At 45.4% G+C, this 20,046-nt stretch overlaps 1 protein-coding gene across 2 annotated transcripts in view; it reads right to left on the bottom strand.

Moving 5' to 3' along the window:
- The window catches only part of HEG1 (heart development protein with EGF like domains 1), a 91,149-nt gene that overhangs the window by 33,065 nt on the left and 38,038 nt on the right, over positions 1-20,046 (bottom strand). The window contains exons 5-12 of one of the 2 annotated variants that reach the window (XM_058731092.1): positions 18,825-19,172; positions 14,924-15,190; positions 12,900-14,279; positions 10,479-10,595; positions 9,734-9,853; positions 5,322-5,425; positions 2,140-2,198; positions 1,731-1,891 (exon numbers count right to left, since the gene is read on the bottom strand). In XM_058731092.1, the coding sequence (XP_058587075.1) occupies positions 1,731-1,891; positions 2,140-2,198; positions 5,322-5,425; positions 9,734-9,853; positions 10,479-10,595; positions 12,900-14,279; positions 14,924-15,190; positions 18,825-19,172 (2,556 nt within the window). The remainder of the gene's footprint in view (positions 1-1,730; positions 1,892-2,139; positions 2,199-5,321; positions 5,426-9,733; positions 9,854-10,478; positions 10,596-12,899; positions 14,280-14,923; positions 15,191-18,824; positions 19,173-20,046) is intronic. The other variant, XM_058731093.1, reaches the window with a different exon arrangement.

Here is a 20,046-nt window from a genome sequence, read left to right as displayed (position 1 = left end):
AGACATAAAACTAACCTGGTACTATGCTGACTATATAGGATGAACTTTTTTTTTTAATGTTTTTCTTTATTTTGGGGGGAGACAGGGAGAGAGAGAGCACATACACACAAGCGGGGGAGGGGCAGAGAGAGAGAGGGAGACACAGAATCCAAAGCAGGCTCCAGGCTCCAGGCTCTGAGCTGTCAGCACAGAGCCTGATGCAGGGCTCGAACTCATGAACCATGAGATCATGACCTAAGCTGAAGTCGGACACTTAACTGACTGAGCTACCCGGGGGGCCCCTAGGACGCACTCTTTAAGTGTTTAGTGAATGAAAAGGTCCCCTTCCTGCTAACTAGAGATGAAAAATTGGGACCCTTGAATCACTGGCAAGAGAAACAAAGAAGAGCTCTTGCCTCAAAGTTTAGAGCACAATATAATGGGGCGTAAACTTTTTAGTTAATTCCCCAATGATGCTAAATGACAGCAACTTCAATTCCAGAAAGTTCAGCTCCTTTCTTCCCCCATATGAATAACTAGCCTTGAAAGGAGCTAAAGCTACAGCATTCACAAGGTTATGCTCCCAGCTCCCCAGCTCTGCCATGCACAGGCCTGTGAGAAGAGCCCTGTGGATCAGCGCTCAGAAAGCCCTGAGCCCCTGGGAATGCCCTGGATCTTCCAGCAGATACAGCCCCAAACCTGCTCCCTACAACTTACATCCAGCGTCTGGACACCAGATGGAGAGGCTCAAAGAGTCTGCATCCTTTGCTAGTCCTAACTGTCTAGCACAGGGAGCTAACCAGAGCTCATTCTGATCACTTACGAGACAATAGCAGGAATAAGCCTCCTTTGTGAGGAAGCAATTTTAATTCTAGCAAAGTTTTCCCAACCCAGAGGCAAAACTTCCTCTCCAAGATCCAAGTCTGCCTTCTGAACTCATTGTCTATAATCCCTCTCTGTATCTACTTCACAGTAGATGTACTGCAGAAATTTTGACAAAGCAGATAAAGCGAGAACAAGAAAAGGGAAACCAGCGAGTATTCTGGCCTACATCGTTCCGGTCTTGTTTCTGTGCATTGGTGATTTGCAAACACACGAACAAGATGGGTAATACTGCCCATGCTTTTTTTTTTTTACTTAGTGGACTATCACGATGAAGGTTTGGGGTATTGATAAGCATGTATATTCTGTGCAGGAATTTCTGTTTCCCTCAGAGAGAGCTGGAACTTTTTAAGGTAAAGAGGAATGATTTCATCGCATCAGCTCCTGTATCCCATCATCTCTTATACACCAGTGAAGAAGAGGAGACAAAAAAGAGGCAACATGCCAAGGACCCGGTGACTTCAAAGCTATGCGTGTGTGCACGCACACATGTACAAAGATACAGACACACAAAGGCCTTTCGCTTAACACCCATTTCTTTTTTTAAGTTTTTATTTATTTTTGAGAGAGAGAGAGAAAGTGCGAGCAGGAAAGGGGCGGAGGAAGACAGAGTGAGAACCCCAAGCAGGCTCCACACTGTCAGCGGGGAGCCTGATGCGGGGCTCAAACCCATGAACTGTGAGATCATGACCTGCACCAAAGTCAGACCCTTAGCAAACTGAGCTACCCAGGAGCCCCAGCACCCATTTCAAAGATAGACTGGCTCTGTGACGAACTTCTTGAATCTGAGCCCCGAGTGCCTTACATATCTATCCTAGGTCTGTGCCTAACTGTATAGGTGGGGTTCTCCCAGAGGGCCATTCTCTTACCTCTGAAGATCCGCCTCTGAGATCCCAAGAGCTGGCAGACCTCAGCAGAGGACCTACAGGAGTTGACACATTTCTGCATCCCGTCAGCCAGGTCAAACAGTGTCACATTGGAGGCCAAGGAGAACGTGGTTTGCAGGGACATGACCACTGCACTGGACTCCCTGTAGACAAAGTGTGTAGGGTTTTGACTGTCCTAAAATGACATGTGGGCCCAGGGCTTTTGGAAAATGAATCCATCTCCGTTCTCCAGGAAGGGAATGGGAGAGCATGGAGGCCCAGTGACTTTGGCCCCCCTGGTCACTCTGTGGCTTGGTCAAAACAGAGCCCGGTTTAGTTGCTGTCACCTATGTTAGAATAGCCTCCCCTTTATGAAAACTGGTTCACAAGTGAGAGTAATTCTGTTACTTACCTAGAAGCATGAACTGTGGATCGGGTATAACCAGGAAACATTGAAAAACACACATTTAACTGAAAGGAAGAACAGGTTGGTCATTAACTGTGAGATAGATAAAAGCCCTAGACCTAGAACCAATTTCCTATTTTCAGGATAAAATAGGCATTTTCTAGCTATCAAGTTATCAGCAGGCAGCTTTACAGAGGAGTGGTGTCCTTTTTTTTATTCCCTTCTTAAATGCCTCTCTGCTCTTGTTCTGTTGTTCCCTGAGTACAAAGGGAAAGAGGCAGATAGTAAATCAGTGGGGAAAATCTTGGCAGGAAATGATGTTCAGAACAGCACCCTTGGATGCAAAACATCTTCAAAGGAACAGATCTCTTCTAAGACCCAGGGTTTCAAAAAACTCAGAGGCAACTGTTTATTTGGACTTTGCAGAGTGAACGAGGCTCACTGAAAAGACTTCAGCTACCCCCGGTCTGGCAGGCCTGACACAAACCCCTCATAATCTGCAGTGAGTTGACCTAACTCAAAGATAGGTCCTCTTCAAAAAGGCTCTCCATGGGAAATTACATTACATGGGTCAAGAGCCCCTTTGTCGAGAGCAAATTAGGAGTGACTCTCCCTGTGTTTGCCTTGTGCCCTCAGAGAGAGCAGAAAATCCCTCTAGGGCATCAAGTTCCATGCCTGTTTTTCTGCTCCCCCAACAGTGGAGGCTGGAGATTCCTTCTATGCTGCGGAAGGTTGTAATACCTTGACCTATGCAGACACGCCTGTCTTCAAAGCCTGTGTGTCAGACACATTTATTGTTCATAGGATGGAATAAAACATAGGATGTTATCAAACCTTTGGCTTTGTATGGCATTGCTTTCTATTCTAATAGGCAATGATTTATTAGTAGTATAATTACTTAAACGTTTTCCCCCAGGTAAAAACAGAAAAGGCATATTTCAGAACAGAATGGTATCTTGGGAAAGGCCACTTGAAGTGGCTTCTCTAGTCTAGTCTAGTCTATGGGAGTGGGGATGTCACATCACTAGTAAATTATACACTCATACCTGGTGAAAATGAACAAGTTAAGTAAGTCACTGAGCACCGTATACTGGGAGGGACAGCACCCCTGCACAGGATTCTAAGCCCCTGTACTCCCTTCGAAGGAAATATTGACCTATAGCACACCCAAGAGGCAGCTGTGGTGAAGTGACAAGAACACCAGGTATAGGGCTGGTAGACATAAAATCCTGCTGTATAGTAAAGAATTTAATCTTGCTCAAACAGAGGTCTGGCCCTTGGCTCCCAGAAGCTAATCAATAAGCTTTTGGAATATCCTTTGTCTACCTGGAGGCCCTGGGCCACTCCAAATATCTAACAACGTGACTTATGCAGGGGTTTGGGGTTATATGGTATCAGCCTAACCTCGAGAGGGGCTGGAGACTGAGGTCAGCCATGTGAGCGGTTGAATATGTCCATATATTTGCTCTAGACACCAAGATTCAAGTGAGCTTAGCAATACTCCATGAATACTGTATACATCATTGCCAAGAGGAGTTAACACAGTGCATGGCTCCATGGGGATAGGACAACTGGATGCATCAAATTTGGAATCCTCCTTGACTCTGCCCTATGTGTCTCTCCCATAGCTGACTGTAACAGGGACCTTTTCACTGTAATAAACCATAACCATGAGTTTAAGAGCTTTCACTGAGATCTGAAGTCCTTACAGTGACTATCAAATCTGAGGGTGGTCTTGGGGATCCCCAAACTTGCAAATGGTGTCAGAAGTGAGGATGGTCTAGTGGGCTGTTCCTTAACTTTGCATCTGCTCTGTGTGAACTCAGGCAATGTCATTAACCTTCAGGGTCTCCCCAAATTCTAGCTGTAAATGTGTTGGCAATACCTCTTACAGGAGTGAGGCATCTGGCAAAGTGCCTGTCATAGACTAGATGCTCAATAGATACAGAGACAGAATTGGAATCTAAATGTCATGCAAATAAAATCTACAGTCCTATAAAATCCTATAGGTTTTGGCTAATATACTCTTACCTATAAAAAACAAGTAAAACTGAAATCAGAAATCAATTAATCTCTAAAACTTATATTAATGGCAATTTTCAATGTTCTGAACACCAAATCTTAGACTCAGGTAGCAGTTGAGAGGTAAAATTTACTATTTGAGCTTCTTTTTTTTTGAAAGAAAGAGCAAGAGCACAAGCGGGGAAAGGGCACAGAGATTGGAGGATAGAGGATCCGAAGCGGGCTCTATGCTGACAGCACAGAGCCTGATGTGGGGCTTGAACTCATGAACCGTGGGATCATGCCCTAAGCCAAAGCTGGATGCTTAACTGGCTGAGCCACCCAGGTGCCCCTGAGCTTCATTTTTATCTCGTTTTCCTTCTTTTTAATTTTTCCTTACTTTTTCCACCTGACAAAAAGTAGGCAAAGAGGGAAAGAAGAGGAATCAAAGGCCTCTCGATAATCTTTAAAAAAATTTTTTAATGTTTATTTATTTTTCAGAGAGAGACAGAGTGCGAGCAGGGGAGGGTCAGAGAGAGAGGGAGACACAGAATCCAAAGCAGACTCCAGGTTCCAAGCTATCAGCACAGAGCCCAACGCAGGGCTCGAACTCATGAACCATGAGATCATGACCTGAGCCGCAAGTCTGATGCTTAACCAACTGAACACTGAGGCTCCCCAAAGGCCCCTAGATAATCTGTGCAGTGAGTTCTCAACCCTGGAAAATCAGGATTAACTGTTATGTCTTTGGCATTCTCCTGAGGAAAGAGAGCATCATTCTCCCCAAGTTTGGAAACACAGAGCGAAAGTCACACAGCATGTCAACTGCAGATGGGAGAGTAGGATTTTCTGGATCTTTCCTCTTTGCCAATAGTTCTTATTGGTGCATACCATCTAACCGTCTGTGACTATGAATCTGCACAGGGAAAAGAAACGCCAAGGCACTGATAAAGGCTGCATGTGAGAGCACACCGAAGAAGTGCTTCTCCTGGGCGTCACTGGATCTCAGCACCTCCTTTCAATTTCCAAGAGGCTTTTAATTTTACCATGAAGTTTACCTCCCAAATGTAATGGAAATGAACAATAGCCCAGGAAATATAGCTGGTCCTCACGAGGTTCCCAATTCTGAATGAAATTTGTTCTAGAAAACAAAGGACTCAAAGAAAGATGCTTTTCAGGAAACTTACTGTTCTGGTGATCTCATTTTCAACTTCACGTAGGTCTGAGTGTTTCTCCATGGTGGTATTGAGAAACGTTTTCTTTAATTTAAACTCTGTCACGAAGGTCCTAACTGAAAATGAGAACATAACCCGTGAGACCACGCAACTGGCCGACCGATACATAGCCGTGTGTTTGTAAATCTCTAGCATATCACTCTTAACTCCACCTCGCAGGACAACCGTGGTGCCTGTCCTCCTTGAGGATAGAGAACACCTCTCCCTCTTCTAGCTCCTCTCTAGGAAGGTGGGCTTCCACTGAGCACAAGGCTCAGACTCAGTAAACCTTTGGGTCAAAAACTCCTTTTGCACGTGTGTGTGGGCTGCTGTGAGGAGCCATCCTGCCACCTTGCCAGTTGCCTCCTACATAGTAGATGCTCAGTGAAGCTGGGACAAGGAGGAAAGACCAGCTGGCCTAAATGACATAATCCCAGGAGGAGAGGGAGGGGATGTGGGGTCAAGCACAAAACATGCTCGTCAGGCCTGAGAAAGCTTTCGATAGAGAAACGCTGTTGTTCTCTAGCCTACATTGCAAAGCCCTCAGCTTCAAGGGCAGGCTTTGGTTTCCTCTTCTCATCAGAGTTACCCCACCAGCCACCATCCCTCTCGCATAGAGGAAATGCCCATTTTGTCGCTGATGAAAGAGACTTCCAGAAATCGGACAACGGATTCAGGACGACAGAGAGGCTGTGGAGGAAGGTGCCAAACATCTGTAGTGGGCCCAAGCTGCGGGGATTGCCAGACCCCATGGTCGCAAGCCAGGCAATGCAAACGGCCCATATTCAAGATATTGTTTGAGTTCAGACCTGAAAGAAAGCAGCCCCATTTTCAAGGCCCATTTCACTCATAAAATAAAATCGTACTCATCACTTTGTGCTGACTGGGCCTGAGGAGAATGGGACTTACAAATGGGCAGGCGACCAAAAATTAGCATAGCATGCTTTCTATTTGCCTCTTATCTTCCTTTATATTAAATTCTTATCTTTCCCTCTGGACAGGGAGGGAAAAAAAAGACTCGAAACCCAGGAACCCACGAAGCTGCTCTTTCACAGAAAGCTTGCCTGCTGAATTAAGAAAAAGGCCCACAAATGAGCCAGGGAACACATTTAACATCTTATACTTACTGTCTAAAGCCCTTAATCCTTATTTAACATCTTTTTGCTTGTTCTACAGTTCACTGAAGCCAGCTGCTTAGGACTCTTTCTGAGCAGCAGGGAGCTCTTTGAAAACATTCTTGGCCAAATGAAAGCATTTCAGCATGCTCTAATTTGCATGTTCCTCTGATGTTTATGAACAATGAAGCTAAATGACTTGAAAAGGGAAAGATGATTGTTAACACAAAAGAACGGCTCTCCTCCTGATCTGAGGTGCCTGTGGGACACTGCACACAGGCTTCCACAACTCCCACCCCACTCCTTCATCTTCCTTCCTCACCCATCCAGGCTGATACCCAGACTCTCTGGATGGAAATATACATATTGTAACTGTTACGTACACAGATCTCTTCCGAATCATGACAGTAAATGTGGCCTCTGCTTTAAGAGCAGCTCTGAAGACAGCATCACGCAGCGTCCTGCAGCCCCTGCACTCTGCCCAGCATACTGACGTCTTCATGCCTGCCTTTCATCATCTGGCTTTAAGGCAATTTTTTACTTCACATGCAACTAACTGCTGACTTATACGGGTTACATAAATGATTTTTTCGTTATTTATTTATTTTTATTTACTAAGTTTTTAATTTCAATTCCAGCATAGTTAACATAGTGATACATTCATTCCACATGTCCACTGTACACATCCATGCATCACCATGTGCTCATCCTGACAAGTGCCCTCCTTAACCCCCATTGCCTATTTTACCCATCCCCTGCCCGCCTCCCTCTGGTAACCGTCGGTTTGTTCTCTATAGTTAAGGGTCTGTGTTTTGGTTTTCCTCTCTCTTTTTATAGAAATGAATTTTTTTTCAACTTTTTTTTTTTTTAATTTTTATTTTTGGGACAGAGAGAGACAGAGCATGAACGGGGGAGGGGCAGAGAGAGAGGGAGACACAGAATCGGAAGCAGGCTCCAGGCTCCGAGCCATCAGCCCAGAGCCTGATGCGGGGCTCGAACTCACGGACCGCGAGATCGTGACCTGGCTGAAGTCGGACGCTTAACCGACTGCGCCACCCAGGCGCCCCTAGAAATGAATTTTTAAAAGATCCATAAGTATTACTTTGTATTCAGAGTACTTAGTGTTTTCATTGCTGTCAATTCTGGTCCAAGAGGTTGGGGGCTAATGTTAAATGATACCTCCCATCTGGAGAACTCCCCCATTTTCAAAGCTTGCTCAGTTACTTCATTTTATTTGCTCTTCACAATAACCTTGAGTGGGAAGCAGAGCAGGTGGTAATCTGATTTTACAGATGAGAAAATGGAGGCTCAGGGGTCATGGGCCGTAGGTGGTAGCTCCAGAGCTGGAAGCCAGGCAGCTGAGCTCCTGGCAAGAGCATTTTCCACACTGCTTCACAATAAAATCATTCCATCTTCTCCCTCCTTAAACCAAAGACTCCTGGCCTATTTCTTCCAGGGGGTAGCTAAATGGAATCGGTTACCCCCAAAACAAATAAACTATTAGAGTAAGAGGAACTCTTGATTTTGAGTGATGTCTATATGCCTAGATTTTTTTTCCTTTAAATAATGCTTTGACTTGATCCTTGTATTTTGAACAATTTCCGAAATCCTACCATTATTTTAGTAGGGTATCAACTGTTTGAAATACATTTCTAGGCCCAAGATGGAGCTGCTCCTGCCCAAGGTGCCACGTCAGCCAACCGAACTTTCGAGTTCTGTAAATGCCCCCCCCCACCAACGCCAAGTCAACTATTGGCTCTATACTTACTCCCTTGTCCTTGACTTTTCTAAATAAGGGCAGATATGCAAGCCTAGCCGATCATGCCCTGTTTCAGAAGTGATGCCGCTTCTAACACTCTATAAAACTCCTGCTTGCCCAAAACTCCTCAGGGAGAGAGCTCCACTGTTTCTGAGGCTCCGTACTCCCCCAGTCCACGACTGTTCCCCTTTAAATAAAGGACATCAAACTCATTACCTAGCCCTTCTAGTTTTGTCATTTGACACAATCTTTTTAAAAAATCTGATGATTCCCCTCAGCTTGTTAATTCATGCAAATATCACTTTTCAGAGGCCACAGACATTCATTCTCTCAAAAAAATATTTACTGAGCACTTTTTGTGTGTTAAGTATCACACCGGTCAATCAAAGGTGAGTCACTTTACCTACCAGTTTCCTTATCCAGACTAGATAACTCTATGCCCTTCACTTCTAATTTCTTCAAGTTCCATGTTGAACTGAACACTCTAACGCAAGGTTATACCCTGTGTGGAAGAAAGCTTTTATGATGAACACATTATTATGTGATGGGAGCTGTGGGCTGAAATGTGGCCTCTCATCAAACAAGCGTAGATACTTGGCCACTTAGCACCTGGTCAGGACCTTAGTTTTCACATGGGTTGTTTGCTTTTTAACATGTAAGCTGGAGATTATATTTAAAATCAACCAGCTTCAGAACTATCAAATTAGGGAATGAAGTAGGACAATCTGTATGGTACAATTATGGCAGCTTTGGAAAAATGTATCTGCCTATGAACAGGACCATGAAGATCATTTTTAAAAATGAAAAGGAGGGGCGCCTGGGTGGCTCAGTTGGTTAAGCGGCCGACTTCGGCTCAGGTCATGATCTCACAGTCCGTGAGTTCGAGCCCCGCGTCGGGCTCTGTGCTGGCAGCTCAGAGCCTGGAGCCTGTTTCAGATTCTGTGTCTCCCTCTCTCTGACCCTCCCCCGTTCATGCTCTGTCTCTGTCTCAAAAATAAAAATAAACGTTAAAAAAAATAATAATAATAAAAAAAATGAAAAGGATGTGTGAATGTGGTAGGATAATCAGGGTTTTATTCTCTCTTTTTTCTCCTTAAAAATATATTTTTTATTATGTAGTTAGAATATCTTTTTGATATATATTTTTCCTAACTGTAGGGTGAAAGGTTAAGCAAATAGTGTTATGCACAAATAATGGCCTATCCATGTACTCATTAGGAAGTTTGTAAAATATTTTTAATAACATGGAAAAATGTTTAAGATATAAAGTTTGTACAAATACTACATGGTTGCAATTGTATAAAAATACAATGCAGAGTAAAAAAAGATTGCAAATAAGGTGCTGTATCTCTGAGTGGTTGAAAAATAGGTACCATCTTTACTTCTTTCTATATTCTTTAAGTTTATACCTTGGAAAGATCCTGACTGTTTAGGGAGGAAAACAATAAATGTTATTTTTAAAAATATTTTGTGGTACAGAAAAAAATTCCAAGATAGATTAATTCTCTTACCCAGGTTGCATATTCCTTTTTCCAACTGGTACCCAACCGGGCATTTGCAGGTATAGGATCCCTGAGTATTGTTGCACATGGCCAGGGGTGGGCAGGGGTTCAAGAGGCATTCATTCACATCTACAGAGGAGAGAAAACGGGGCCACACTGAACCTGCGGCAGACAGCAGAATCATTACCCAGTGCAGTGAGCACTTCCGAAGGGCCAAATGACACTGGGTGCAGTGGGGCCCCAGAGATGAGTGGGATGTTGCCCTTGTCCTCAAGGGGCTGTCTGTCTACAGGGGATGGAGGCCGTCGTGTATATGACCAACTAGAAACAAATCAGGCTTTGAAAGTACAGAGAGAGTAGGAGATCCTGATGGAAGGGAGATTAAGGACTATTTCAGATAACATCTGAACTGGGACTGGAAGGACTTTAACAAGCAGATGGGGTGGGGTTGCAGCCTGAGGCACCAGCAGCGAAGGCCACAGGCAGGAAAGCATAGGGGTCTTTAGGGAGCTATAGATGGTCCAGTGCAGTAGGGGCGTAGGCAGCCCACCGAATGGAGCCAGATCATGGAGACGCGTCAACATTATCGTCTGATGTTATTCTGCAGACAACACTTAAGTACGCCAACTCTCAAATAAGCGGGGTTTTTACTTATGAAAAATCTTGCTTTCCTACATTTTGAAGGAAAACAGCATTATTGCCTATCTCAAGGACATACTGTAGTACAGACCACTGGAGACACTTTTCCTCTTACCCATACTGCAGTCATCCCCTTGCCAGGAAGGTGAGCACATGCATCGATACCCACGGCTGCTGGAGTCCACAGAGCATTTCCCATCATGAAGACAAGGGTTAGTGGCACAGCTGTTAACTAAAAACACATTCCAGGAATAAAGCAGTTAATCACATAGGAAATGTAAAAGCAGCTCTAGGTAAATATTTAATTCTCCTGGCTAATATTTGATTTTTGCTTATTTCTGTTTACTTGCCCTGAGAGGTCGCACTACTAAAATAGAACGGGTTCCCGGGAGGTACAGAAGAGACGCTGAGGGACCGGATCCTGGCAGTAGTTTGTGTACGTGCACGTGTGTTAGACAATTGGATCCTTGAATGCAAGAATTGGTTCCAATCCTAATGCTGCTTACAGGTCACTCAGTTCAAGGCTGATGATTATATCGCCTTTGACACTCAGAAAATTCTACTTGAATCTCTGCCAATTTAAAACACACATCGGGGGAGAAGTGGTCCCTGATTAACCATCCTCCCTGTTCCAGGATTCCCCCGTTCCAAAAAAATCTTAAAATATAACTGGGCCTCCACATATGGTGCAATCATTTGGAAAAACAATCGAAGTTGTGCACTGCAGTGCCCTCTCTTTACATAATGTCACTATGAACCCTATCTAATTCATCTAGGCCCTAATAGTGCCCAGGCTTCAGCATCATCTTAGACTCCCGGGGCGGAGACCACAACTCTCTGTTTTGGTATCTATAACTAGCATTGTCATGCTCTAGTTATGTAATAACTGCGTAATAAAGCCTTCTGACACATGCTCAGAGAAGCTGAAACCCACAACATAACTGCATCATTTCCAAGCAGAAAAATTGCTGGAAGAATGAGAAAAGGATGGCAGGAGTCAAGAGTTGTAATGCCAAAAAAATAATCCTGAGAACAAATGAGCTAAACCTAACAATGGTGTTCCTATTTTGCAAGGCTACTTTAAATATACCTAAAACTACCCAAAGAGGCACAGGACCTGCATAACCAAACACCGTACCATGGATACTGTCATAAAAAATATATTAACAGGAAGTAACAATGTTACTTATTCTCGCCTACAGTTATCATTGTAATGATTACAATCGGCTTTAAGGGAGATTTGTGAATTAGGTTCCATCTGGTATTGGAATAGATTTGGCTGGAAATGAAGCCCTGTGAGTCCTGAAGCAGGGCTCCCAGCTTCCCTGGAGAAGGATCCACCTTTCATTTCCCAGAGGTGGTCAAATCACTGGCACAAAAGAGACACTGATTCGCCTGACATGGGGGGGCTGGTGGCAGGGGTGGTCATGGCCCTCCAGCCCCCAGGCTGACCGTGGCTGATTGGCTGGAACTCAGACACTAACTGAGCTCCCTTGCTCTAGTCACTACAAAGTACTTCTCTTCTTTCTTCTTTCCTTAAGACGTCAAGCTCCAGGGGTGCCTGGGTGGCTCAGTCAGTTAAGCATCTGACTTCGGCTCAGGTCATGATTTCACAGTTCATGAGTTTGAGCCCTGCATCAGGCTCTGTGCTGACAACTCAGAGCCTGGAGCCTACTTCAGATTCTGTGTCTCCCTCTCTCTCTGCCCCTCCCCCACTTGTGTGTGTGCGCGCTCTCTCTCTGTCAAAGATAAATAAGGATTTAAAAAATTAATTTAAAAAAACGAAAATAAAAAAAGATGTCAGGCTTATATAAGCCCTTCGCAGTTTTCCTTTTCTGGATCTGGACAAGCCGAATGTACAAATTTGAACACGACATCGAAAGATATACCATTCTAATTTCTTCTGCCTTTCCTTCAACTATGAAGAATCATGTGAATGGTTTGATTTCCCTCATACCAGCCACTTCAACATGAATATAAAGATAACCTCAAGAGTAATGTCAAGAAGCTCAGGTCGCCCTGTCACTATCAGAAAAGGTTAGTTCATCATCCCTTTGCCCGCATTTGTCCACTAGCAACACGTTCTTAGGAAGACCAAGGAGCCCAGCTTCCCTTGAATCAAGAGAAGCCTTCCCGGTGACTGAGAGGCTGGCTGACTGAGAGGCTCAGGGCTCTGACCGGCGGACAGAGCCTACTCATTCCCTGTCTCAGAAAGGCCACCTAAAGCTTCTCGATGCAGTTCTTCCACCGTCCCATCCCACAGCACTGACCCGCTCTGGCCTCACAAGACTTAAAGGCATGCCTGAAAGGCTCTTGCATTTCTGGGAATTATAAGCCACAACGGTGCTACCTACTGATGCCATACACGGCCAATGGCATCCTCACCTCTTCCTTTAGGGAGAGTTAGGTAACTCAGAGGTGAGAAAATTAGGTCATCCATGACATTGTGTTATAAGAGGACAACACAGACACGGAACTATTGCAAATCTGCCACACATTCACAGGCATCCCGAGCCTGTGCGGCTCCGCCTTCTACCTGGAGCTGCCGATGACAGTGCTGTGGGTGACGGTGTGCTGCCCCGAGCAGCGAAGGTAGTAGATCTAGGAGTCAGTACTTGGTCTGTGGAAACGCCTACGGTCTGGGGAGAAGGAGATGTTCCGAGGAAGTGTGAAGCCGGGCTGTTCTCTTCCATCACACCGAGCCCCATGGTCGGTCCTTTCGCCGACGTGGGTACACTGGTCAGGGGCACCAACTGGGTGGTAGCATCTACATGGGCTTGGTTCCTTTCCGTGGTGACAGCACTTTCTGTTGAGATTCGTGGTACTGGAATTTCAGGGCTGGTTGGCAAGAGCTGCTTTCCAGCCGTAGTCTGTACTGTTGTGGGGTCAGCCATCAGGGCTGCTGTGGTTGACGCAGAGCTGGGGGGATGAGAGGTCTCAAGAATGGTGGTTGTCAAAGCTGGAGACGTTCGGGCTATGCTGGTGCTTACAGCTGGAAGGGTTTGCTCAGTGGAGGACTCTGTTAAGGCCGAGGGCATAGGGATCCCTGAGGTAGACCTCATTGTTACAGCTTCGGTGGCCTCTGTGGGCAGAGACTCCAGGCTCGGTGGCTTTGACTCTGTAATGACTTTCTCATGGTATGGGTTACTCTGGTTCTTAGGATTTGCTGTTTGACTACTGGGGAGCATTGCCACAGACAATGCCATTGTCGCCGTCTGAACTAGAGTCACAGGCAGGACCAGAGTAGAAGGTGAAGGTGCCAGCGTTGTTTGGGAGGTAGACGGCGAGGCAAGGGTAGATGCTGTCAGGGACGCTGGTGAGGAAGACACAGGTGTGGGTGCATGGGGAGTGGACTGCAGTGGAAGAGTAGAGGCCCCGGTTGATGGTAAGATTGAGGAGAATGACTGGTGGGACTGGGATACTGAGGGCAGGGGCAAAGGGGGTCCCGAAGAAGAAGAAGAAGAAGAAGAAGAAGAAGAAGAAGAAGAAGAAGAAGAAGGAGGAGGAGGAGGAGAAAAAGAGGAAGAAGAGTTGCCAGTCGATCCAGCATCAGCGTCCAGAAGAACCAACGTGTTTGGCATGTTAATGGTGGATGTGTAGGATGGAAGGTTGGCTGTGTGCAGAGCCAGGGACTGGGTGGAAGGCTGGGCGTACTCCCCTTCATAGGATGACACATTACTTCTTTCAGTCTGAGCCTGAGAAGAGGAAGAATACTCTAAATGTGAAGAGTTTGAGATCTTAGCAGAAGAGGTCGAACTCTCCCTTATGTCCGGGGTTGAACTGTTGTCTACAATGGACAGCAATGCTCGTTCTCCTTTGGTAAAAGTAGAGGAGACATAGGTGTGGTCTGCGTAGTCGCTGGAAGCCTTCTGTTCAAAGTCCGTGCCACTCACTTGACTGTAGCTAATTCCAGTGACTGTAAATGGAAACACCAAAGTTAGGTCAACTAGACATACAAGAAATATCCCAAACACATACTAAATGCTTTCTTTGGAGAGGTGGTTTTCAATGGCGAGCCCTCTGGATGAGCAGTGTGGGAAGGCAGGAACGGGCAGGGTCTGCGCAGAGTATATTTACCCTCCTGGGAGGCGTGTGGGTGGCAGCAATGCAAATGGTAATAAAAGAGAAGTGGGGCCAGGGGCTGAAGAATAGGGAATAGGTCCAAATTCCTTCCACATGCCTTTTTTGATAAAAGCAAACTGGTATCTGAAAAGCTCTTAAGACCCCAACAGAACAATTGTTCTGTCTAAATGGAAAAAGGAAAACCCTCCCCATTTTCCATTCTGTGTAATGATAATGAGATATTTCTTTCCCAGGAGACTGGCCTTGGCCACAACTGGTTGGTCTCCTTTATTCCAAGTATCCTGGTGGACAACACTGTAAGTGCCTTAGCCAAGTGCGTGTGGGGATGGGGTGGGGGGGGTGAGAGAACCTAGAAAGTTCTCTTCAGACAGAGCTTGTAAGGTACTTTCTGGGTTGACAGCAAACGTAATCCTTCTAGGACTGTTAGTACGCTGACAGGTGAGCTGAAGGAACGTGGGAAGAGACCCTGCTCCTCACCTCCCAGGGCTGGTGAGGCCGCCAGGGAACCAGAGACCAGGTGGGCGTCAGCAGTCACCGTCACGTTCCCGTGCTGGGTGGCACTCTCGGTTTCTCTGGTCACCACAGAGTGCCCCACTTCTGCAGAAGTTGTGCTCGTGTTGGTGAGAGACCGTGACGTGCGCTCTGCAGTCCCCGGGAAAGTAGCTGCAGTGTGCGGGTGGGGAGCCTCGGCAGTCCCCTCCTGCGTGGCAGAATTTCCTCCAGGCTCAGGACCCTCCTCGGTGGCTACAAGGAGATTGAAAGGGGATGGCCAGTCAGTACAGGGGTGCAGCAGCACTGTCAGAAGCCTCAGGAATGAGCCTCCCTTCGTGCACTAAGTTAGCCGAAGTGCTTCCCTGTGCTTTCCCTGGTCTTTATGTGAAACTCACACGTGGGAAAACGAGATGCGTTGTCCCCCGCCCCACAGATCACAACCACAACCTCAAGAGGCACTGCCGACCAGCATATCCGTTCAGGTGACCTGGATTTATGGGAAGGTTTACCACTTCAGCGAACAGGATCAATATTGTATTTCTGCTCCATGATACATAACAAATAGAGTTTACATCAGGGAAATCGGTGGTGGTGGCAGGGGAGGTGAATGCTCAGCAAAAGGCTAACAACCCCTTGGGGCTTTATACTTTCTGACAAGTCACAGGAGGGAGACCCCCAGGACTCCGAAGGCTTTTTACTTCCAGGTAGGACCAGTGATACCTGAACTGAATGGGGTTTGCCGTTCTTTTAGAGTTTTGGTTTTTCCCCTTAATGCATGGTGGTTGGAGGTAAAGATGGGCTTATTTTCTGTTTTGTGTTATTTTTTTAATGCATTTATTTATTTTCTTGGTGGGGATGGAATAGGGACAGGTGACACATGAAAACATCCTTTTCCTCCTTTCTTGAGTGTATGTTTTATACTATAAGCTCAAAGAATCTAATATTAGATTATCAAATAAACTCTTCTTCTCAGAAATTATGGAAAGGAGGTCTAACTCTTCTTGGCCTAAATACTTCCTAATCTGGATCTATAAGAAAACAAGTTATTTCCTTGGTTCTTATTCCTATTCTCATACCAGACTAGCTCTTTTTTTTTCTCAAGTTTATTTATTTATTTAAGTAATCTCTACACGCAATGTGGGGCTCGAACTCACAACCTCGAGATCAAGAGTCGCACACTCCTCTGTGCCAGTCAGGTGCCCCCAGACTAGCTCTTGATGGACACACCCCAATGGAAAACAGAGGTAGAGCTGCATGTTAGGTAAGTTCACCTCATGATACGTTTGCATTAACTGACAGATAGGAATGAGTGTGGGGACAGGGATACACAGTGAGCTGGAGCAGCACGGAGACAGCCAGGAGGCAGGTGAGATGTGACTTGACCAGGCTGAAGGGCCTAAGAAACTCATGGGAAGTCCACCAGGAGAGGCTTGAGGGCCGTGTGTATTTGAGCACAAGTTCCCCAGGCAGACAGAAAAAGGCCTGGGGTGGGAGGATTGTAAGACTCTTAAATGGAATTTAGGCGAACCACCACATCAGGCTTCCAGGGTTTAGAAAGTGGAGAATCGTGACCTGAGATGGAGGGGCTGCATCCAAACCCAGAAAAAGGAACAGACCATGAACTCTGAGGGGCTGGATGGCAGAATCAGTTCACTGTGAGTGATTCAGAGCAAATGAGATAAGGCATTTGGCTAACCGACAGCGAGTTGGTTTCAGAAAGGAGGCTATTCCTTATGTAGCTCTTTATAACTGAACACTGAGACCTGCTCACACTGACATCACAATTTCCATACAAACCAAGGGCACACGCATTATGGAGCAAAGGGTCCTAGTACTGAAGAGATGCACGTGGGAAAGGCACCTGAGCTCCTGGTCTGAGGAGGAGAAACGTTGAGCCCCACATTGTGAGGGTGGAAAATGACTCCTTTTGTTTAGGAGACAGATAATGCATTTTCCATGCACACACATGAAAGAACATAAATATTCTCCACCCATGCATGTGGTATTCTTTCATGACAAGCATATGCTTTTCCACGTCACATCAGTAGTAATAAACGTGAGTTTTCCTCACCAATTAGGATGTTCATATGGGGGAAAGGGAGCTGGAGAGGTAAGAATGTAAACCTGTTATAACCTTAAATGATCAATTATTGCATTTTTGCTTTAGTTAGTACATGCTTTGCATTGACAAGGTTGCTGAGAATGGTTTATGAAATTGCCCAAAAATGTTATTAAAAAGGACCATCCAAGAAAAAGTTTTCTCAAATTGATAAACTGGACTTCATCAAAATTAAAAACCTTTGTGCTGCAAATGATATTGTCAAGAAAGTGAAAAGAAAGTGCACAGAACGGGGGGAAATGTCTGCAAATGGTATATCTGATAAAGGACTAGTGCCCAGACTACAGAAAAGAAGTCCTAACTACTTTTAAAATGGCCAAAAGAGGGGAGCCTGGGTGGCTCAGTCGGTTGAGCGTCCGACTTCGGCTCGGGTCATGATCTCATAGTCCGTGAGTTCGAGCCCCAAGTCAGGCTCTGTGCTGACAGCCCAGAGCCTGGAGCCTGCTTCGGATTCTGTGTCTCCCTCTCTCTCTGACCCTCCCCCATTCATGCTCTGTCTCTCTCTGTCTCAAAAATAAACATTAAAAAAAGTAAAAAAAATAAAAATAAAAGTAAAATAAAATGGTCAAAAGATCAGAAAAGACTTTCCCAAAAGTGAAAAGATACACAGCATCATTAGTCAGCCAGAAAATGCAAATCAGAACCACTCGTGACACCACTTCACACCCCCCAGGATGACTAGAATCAAAAAAAAGATGAACAACAGGAGGTGAAGAAGCCGAGAAACTAGGATCCCCCATCCTTCCTGGTGGCGGTATAAAGATATAAAGCAGTGCAGCTGCTATGGAAAACAGTTTGACAATTCCTCAAGAAACGGGGCTACCATAGAAGCCAGCCATTCCAAGAGAATTTAAAACACATATTCAAAAAATAAAAAATAAAATTAAAAAAAATAAAACACACGTCCACACAGAAACTTGTACTGGAATGTTCACCACGGTACTACTCACAAGAGACGAAAGGTGGGAAAAACCCACATGTGCAATCATTGACAAAAGGATAAACGAATGTGGCACATCCATGCGATGGAACTAGTACTCAGCCACACAAAGGAACGAGGTACTGTCACACGCTACAACATGGACAAACCTCCAATGCACTATGCTAAGTGAAAACCACAACAGGCCACCTATTGTATGATTTCCTCCATAAACTGTCTAGAATAGGCACATCCACAGAGACAGAGAGTTAAGTTAGTGGCTTTCAGAGGCTGGGAGGAGGAGAGAACACAGAGTGACTACTGATGAGCACCGGGTTCCCTTCTTGGAATTAGACAGTAGTGGTGGCCGTGCAACTTTGTAAATACACTAAAATACACTGAATTGTATACTTTTAAATGGGCAAATTGCATAGAATGGGGATTATATCTTCATAAAAGCTGATTAGACAAGAGGGAGAGTTGCTCTTGATGAATGCCCGGACTTGGGGTGAACAACCACCCATGAGAAGGTGATATTTTCACCTTCCAGAAGCTGTGTGATTGAGGCAGGCATGGGGGTGTGGGGTAGGCTACAGGGCGAGGAAGGACATGGACAGAGAAGTCCCTGAGCTGTGTGTGACAGGGGCGGGTGGCAACAGCAGCTCCGGGGAGATATACCAGAAAAAAAACCAGAGATATACAGCTAGAAGAATGGCCTGGGAATAGTGACAGCAGACGGGCCTCTGGAGTGGTCCATTAACGCACGGCCTTACTGTGCCACAGAAAAGCATGAGCCTCGTAAGCCCTTTGCCCTCCGAGTGGTGCAGTTCTGTGAAGTGGAAACTCACTTGAGCACTCACCACGTGCTGCTGAGGAATCCAGGCTTTCTGAGGAGGATGAGGACAAAGACTCGGTGGCTGGCTCAGAGTAGCTCCTGTCGCCCAGTGCTGTGTCACTTCCTCTAGACTGGGACACAGAGGCTGAGAACCGGGTCAGCACTGAGGCGTTCACAACTTCAGGATAGGAAGTGGAGCTTCCTGTCGCATCTGCGAATGTCTTGCTGTTGGTCAAGAACCAGCGTGCTGTGCTGGCTCCACTTCTGCCCGGCAGGACTGACCTAGACACAGTCTCAGTTTGAGACATGGGACTTCCATCCTCTGCGTCTGAGCTGCTGGCAAGCTGCTCTCCTCCCAAGGCTGTAAGATGTCAAGGAAACAAATGTCATGACATGGATGTGAAAGAGATTCCCCAACAGCTGAGACGTGAGTCTTCTCTAGGGAAAGGTTCCCTTTGCAAGGATCTTGTATGGTATTTATTTTACGTGTAACCTGGCATGCATTTTCATGTTCTAAATAATTATTTCAAAACTCTTCAGTGTCAATAAGATAGCAATACTAAAAATAAGCCCTGGTGAAGAAGGGAGCCTTTAAAGAACAAGTGCAAAGTAGCAGAGCAACTTCTAGGCTGTGGTGTTTTACTCCCTTTCCCCAAAAGTGGTCAAGGGAAGGAATATGTTATGTCCAACAACAAACATGATGTGCCTACCTACAGTGCTTAGTCACATGCATCTTTCCAAAACAGTTCCATTATTAATAAAGATTATTCTAAGTTGCAAGTATAGCAAACAAAAAATAAACTATACGGCATAACCTGAAGCCATGAATTTGGAGGAATATATTTATACCTGTACATTTTATTTGGAAGAATGATCTGTACATAAAATAGCTCCAGCTAGTCTGAAAGAGCAGGCCAGCCCTCACCTTGAAGACAATCCCACAGAGCGATAACATGCGATTGACAGTGACCGCTCCAAGGACAAGCTCTCAGCTCTGCTGTGAACAAGCTACATGCCCGTGCCCTCATTTCTTAAACCCTCTGGGCCTTAGTTTCCTCGTCTATAAAAGAGCAGGAGGAATGATGCCTGTCTGATGAACTTCACAATGTTCGCATAAGGACAAAAATCAAAATGTGATAATGTGGTATACCAGATAAAGGAGATGGTGTTAGCTAAGAACACACTTTATTTATTTTTTGAGATTTCAAATGGTCTTGAAGTGATCTTTTAAGGCA

Source organism: Neofelis nebulosa, chromosome 5 (assembly GCF_028018385.1).
Source record: "Neofelis nebulosa isolate mNeoNeb1 chromosome 5, mNeoNeb1.pri, whole genome shotgun sequence".
NCBI lineage: Eukaryota > Metazoa > Chordata > Mammalia > Carnivora > Felidae > Neofelis > Neofelis nebulosa.
Note: the sequence above shows the minus strand (reverse complement) of the source record. Positions and strands in the feature narration are given on the sequence as shown.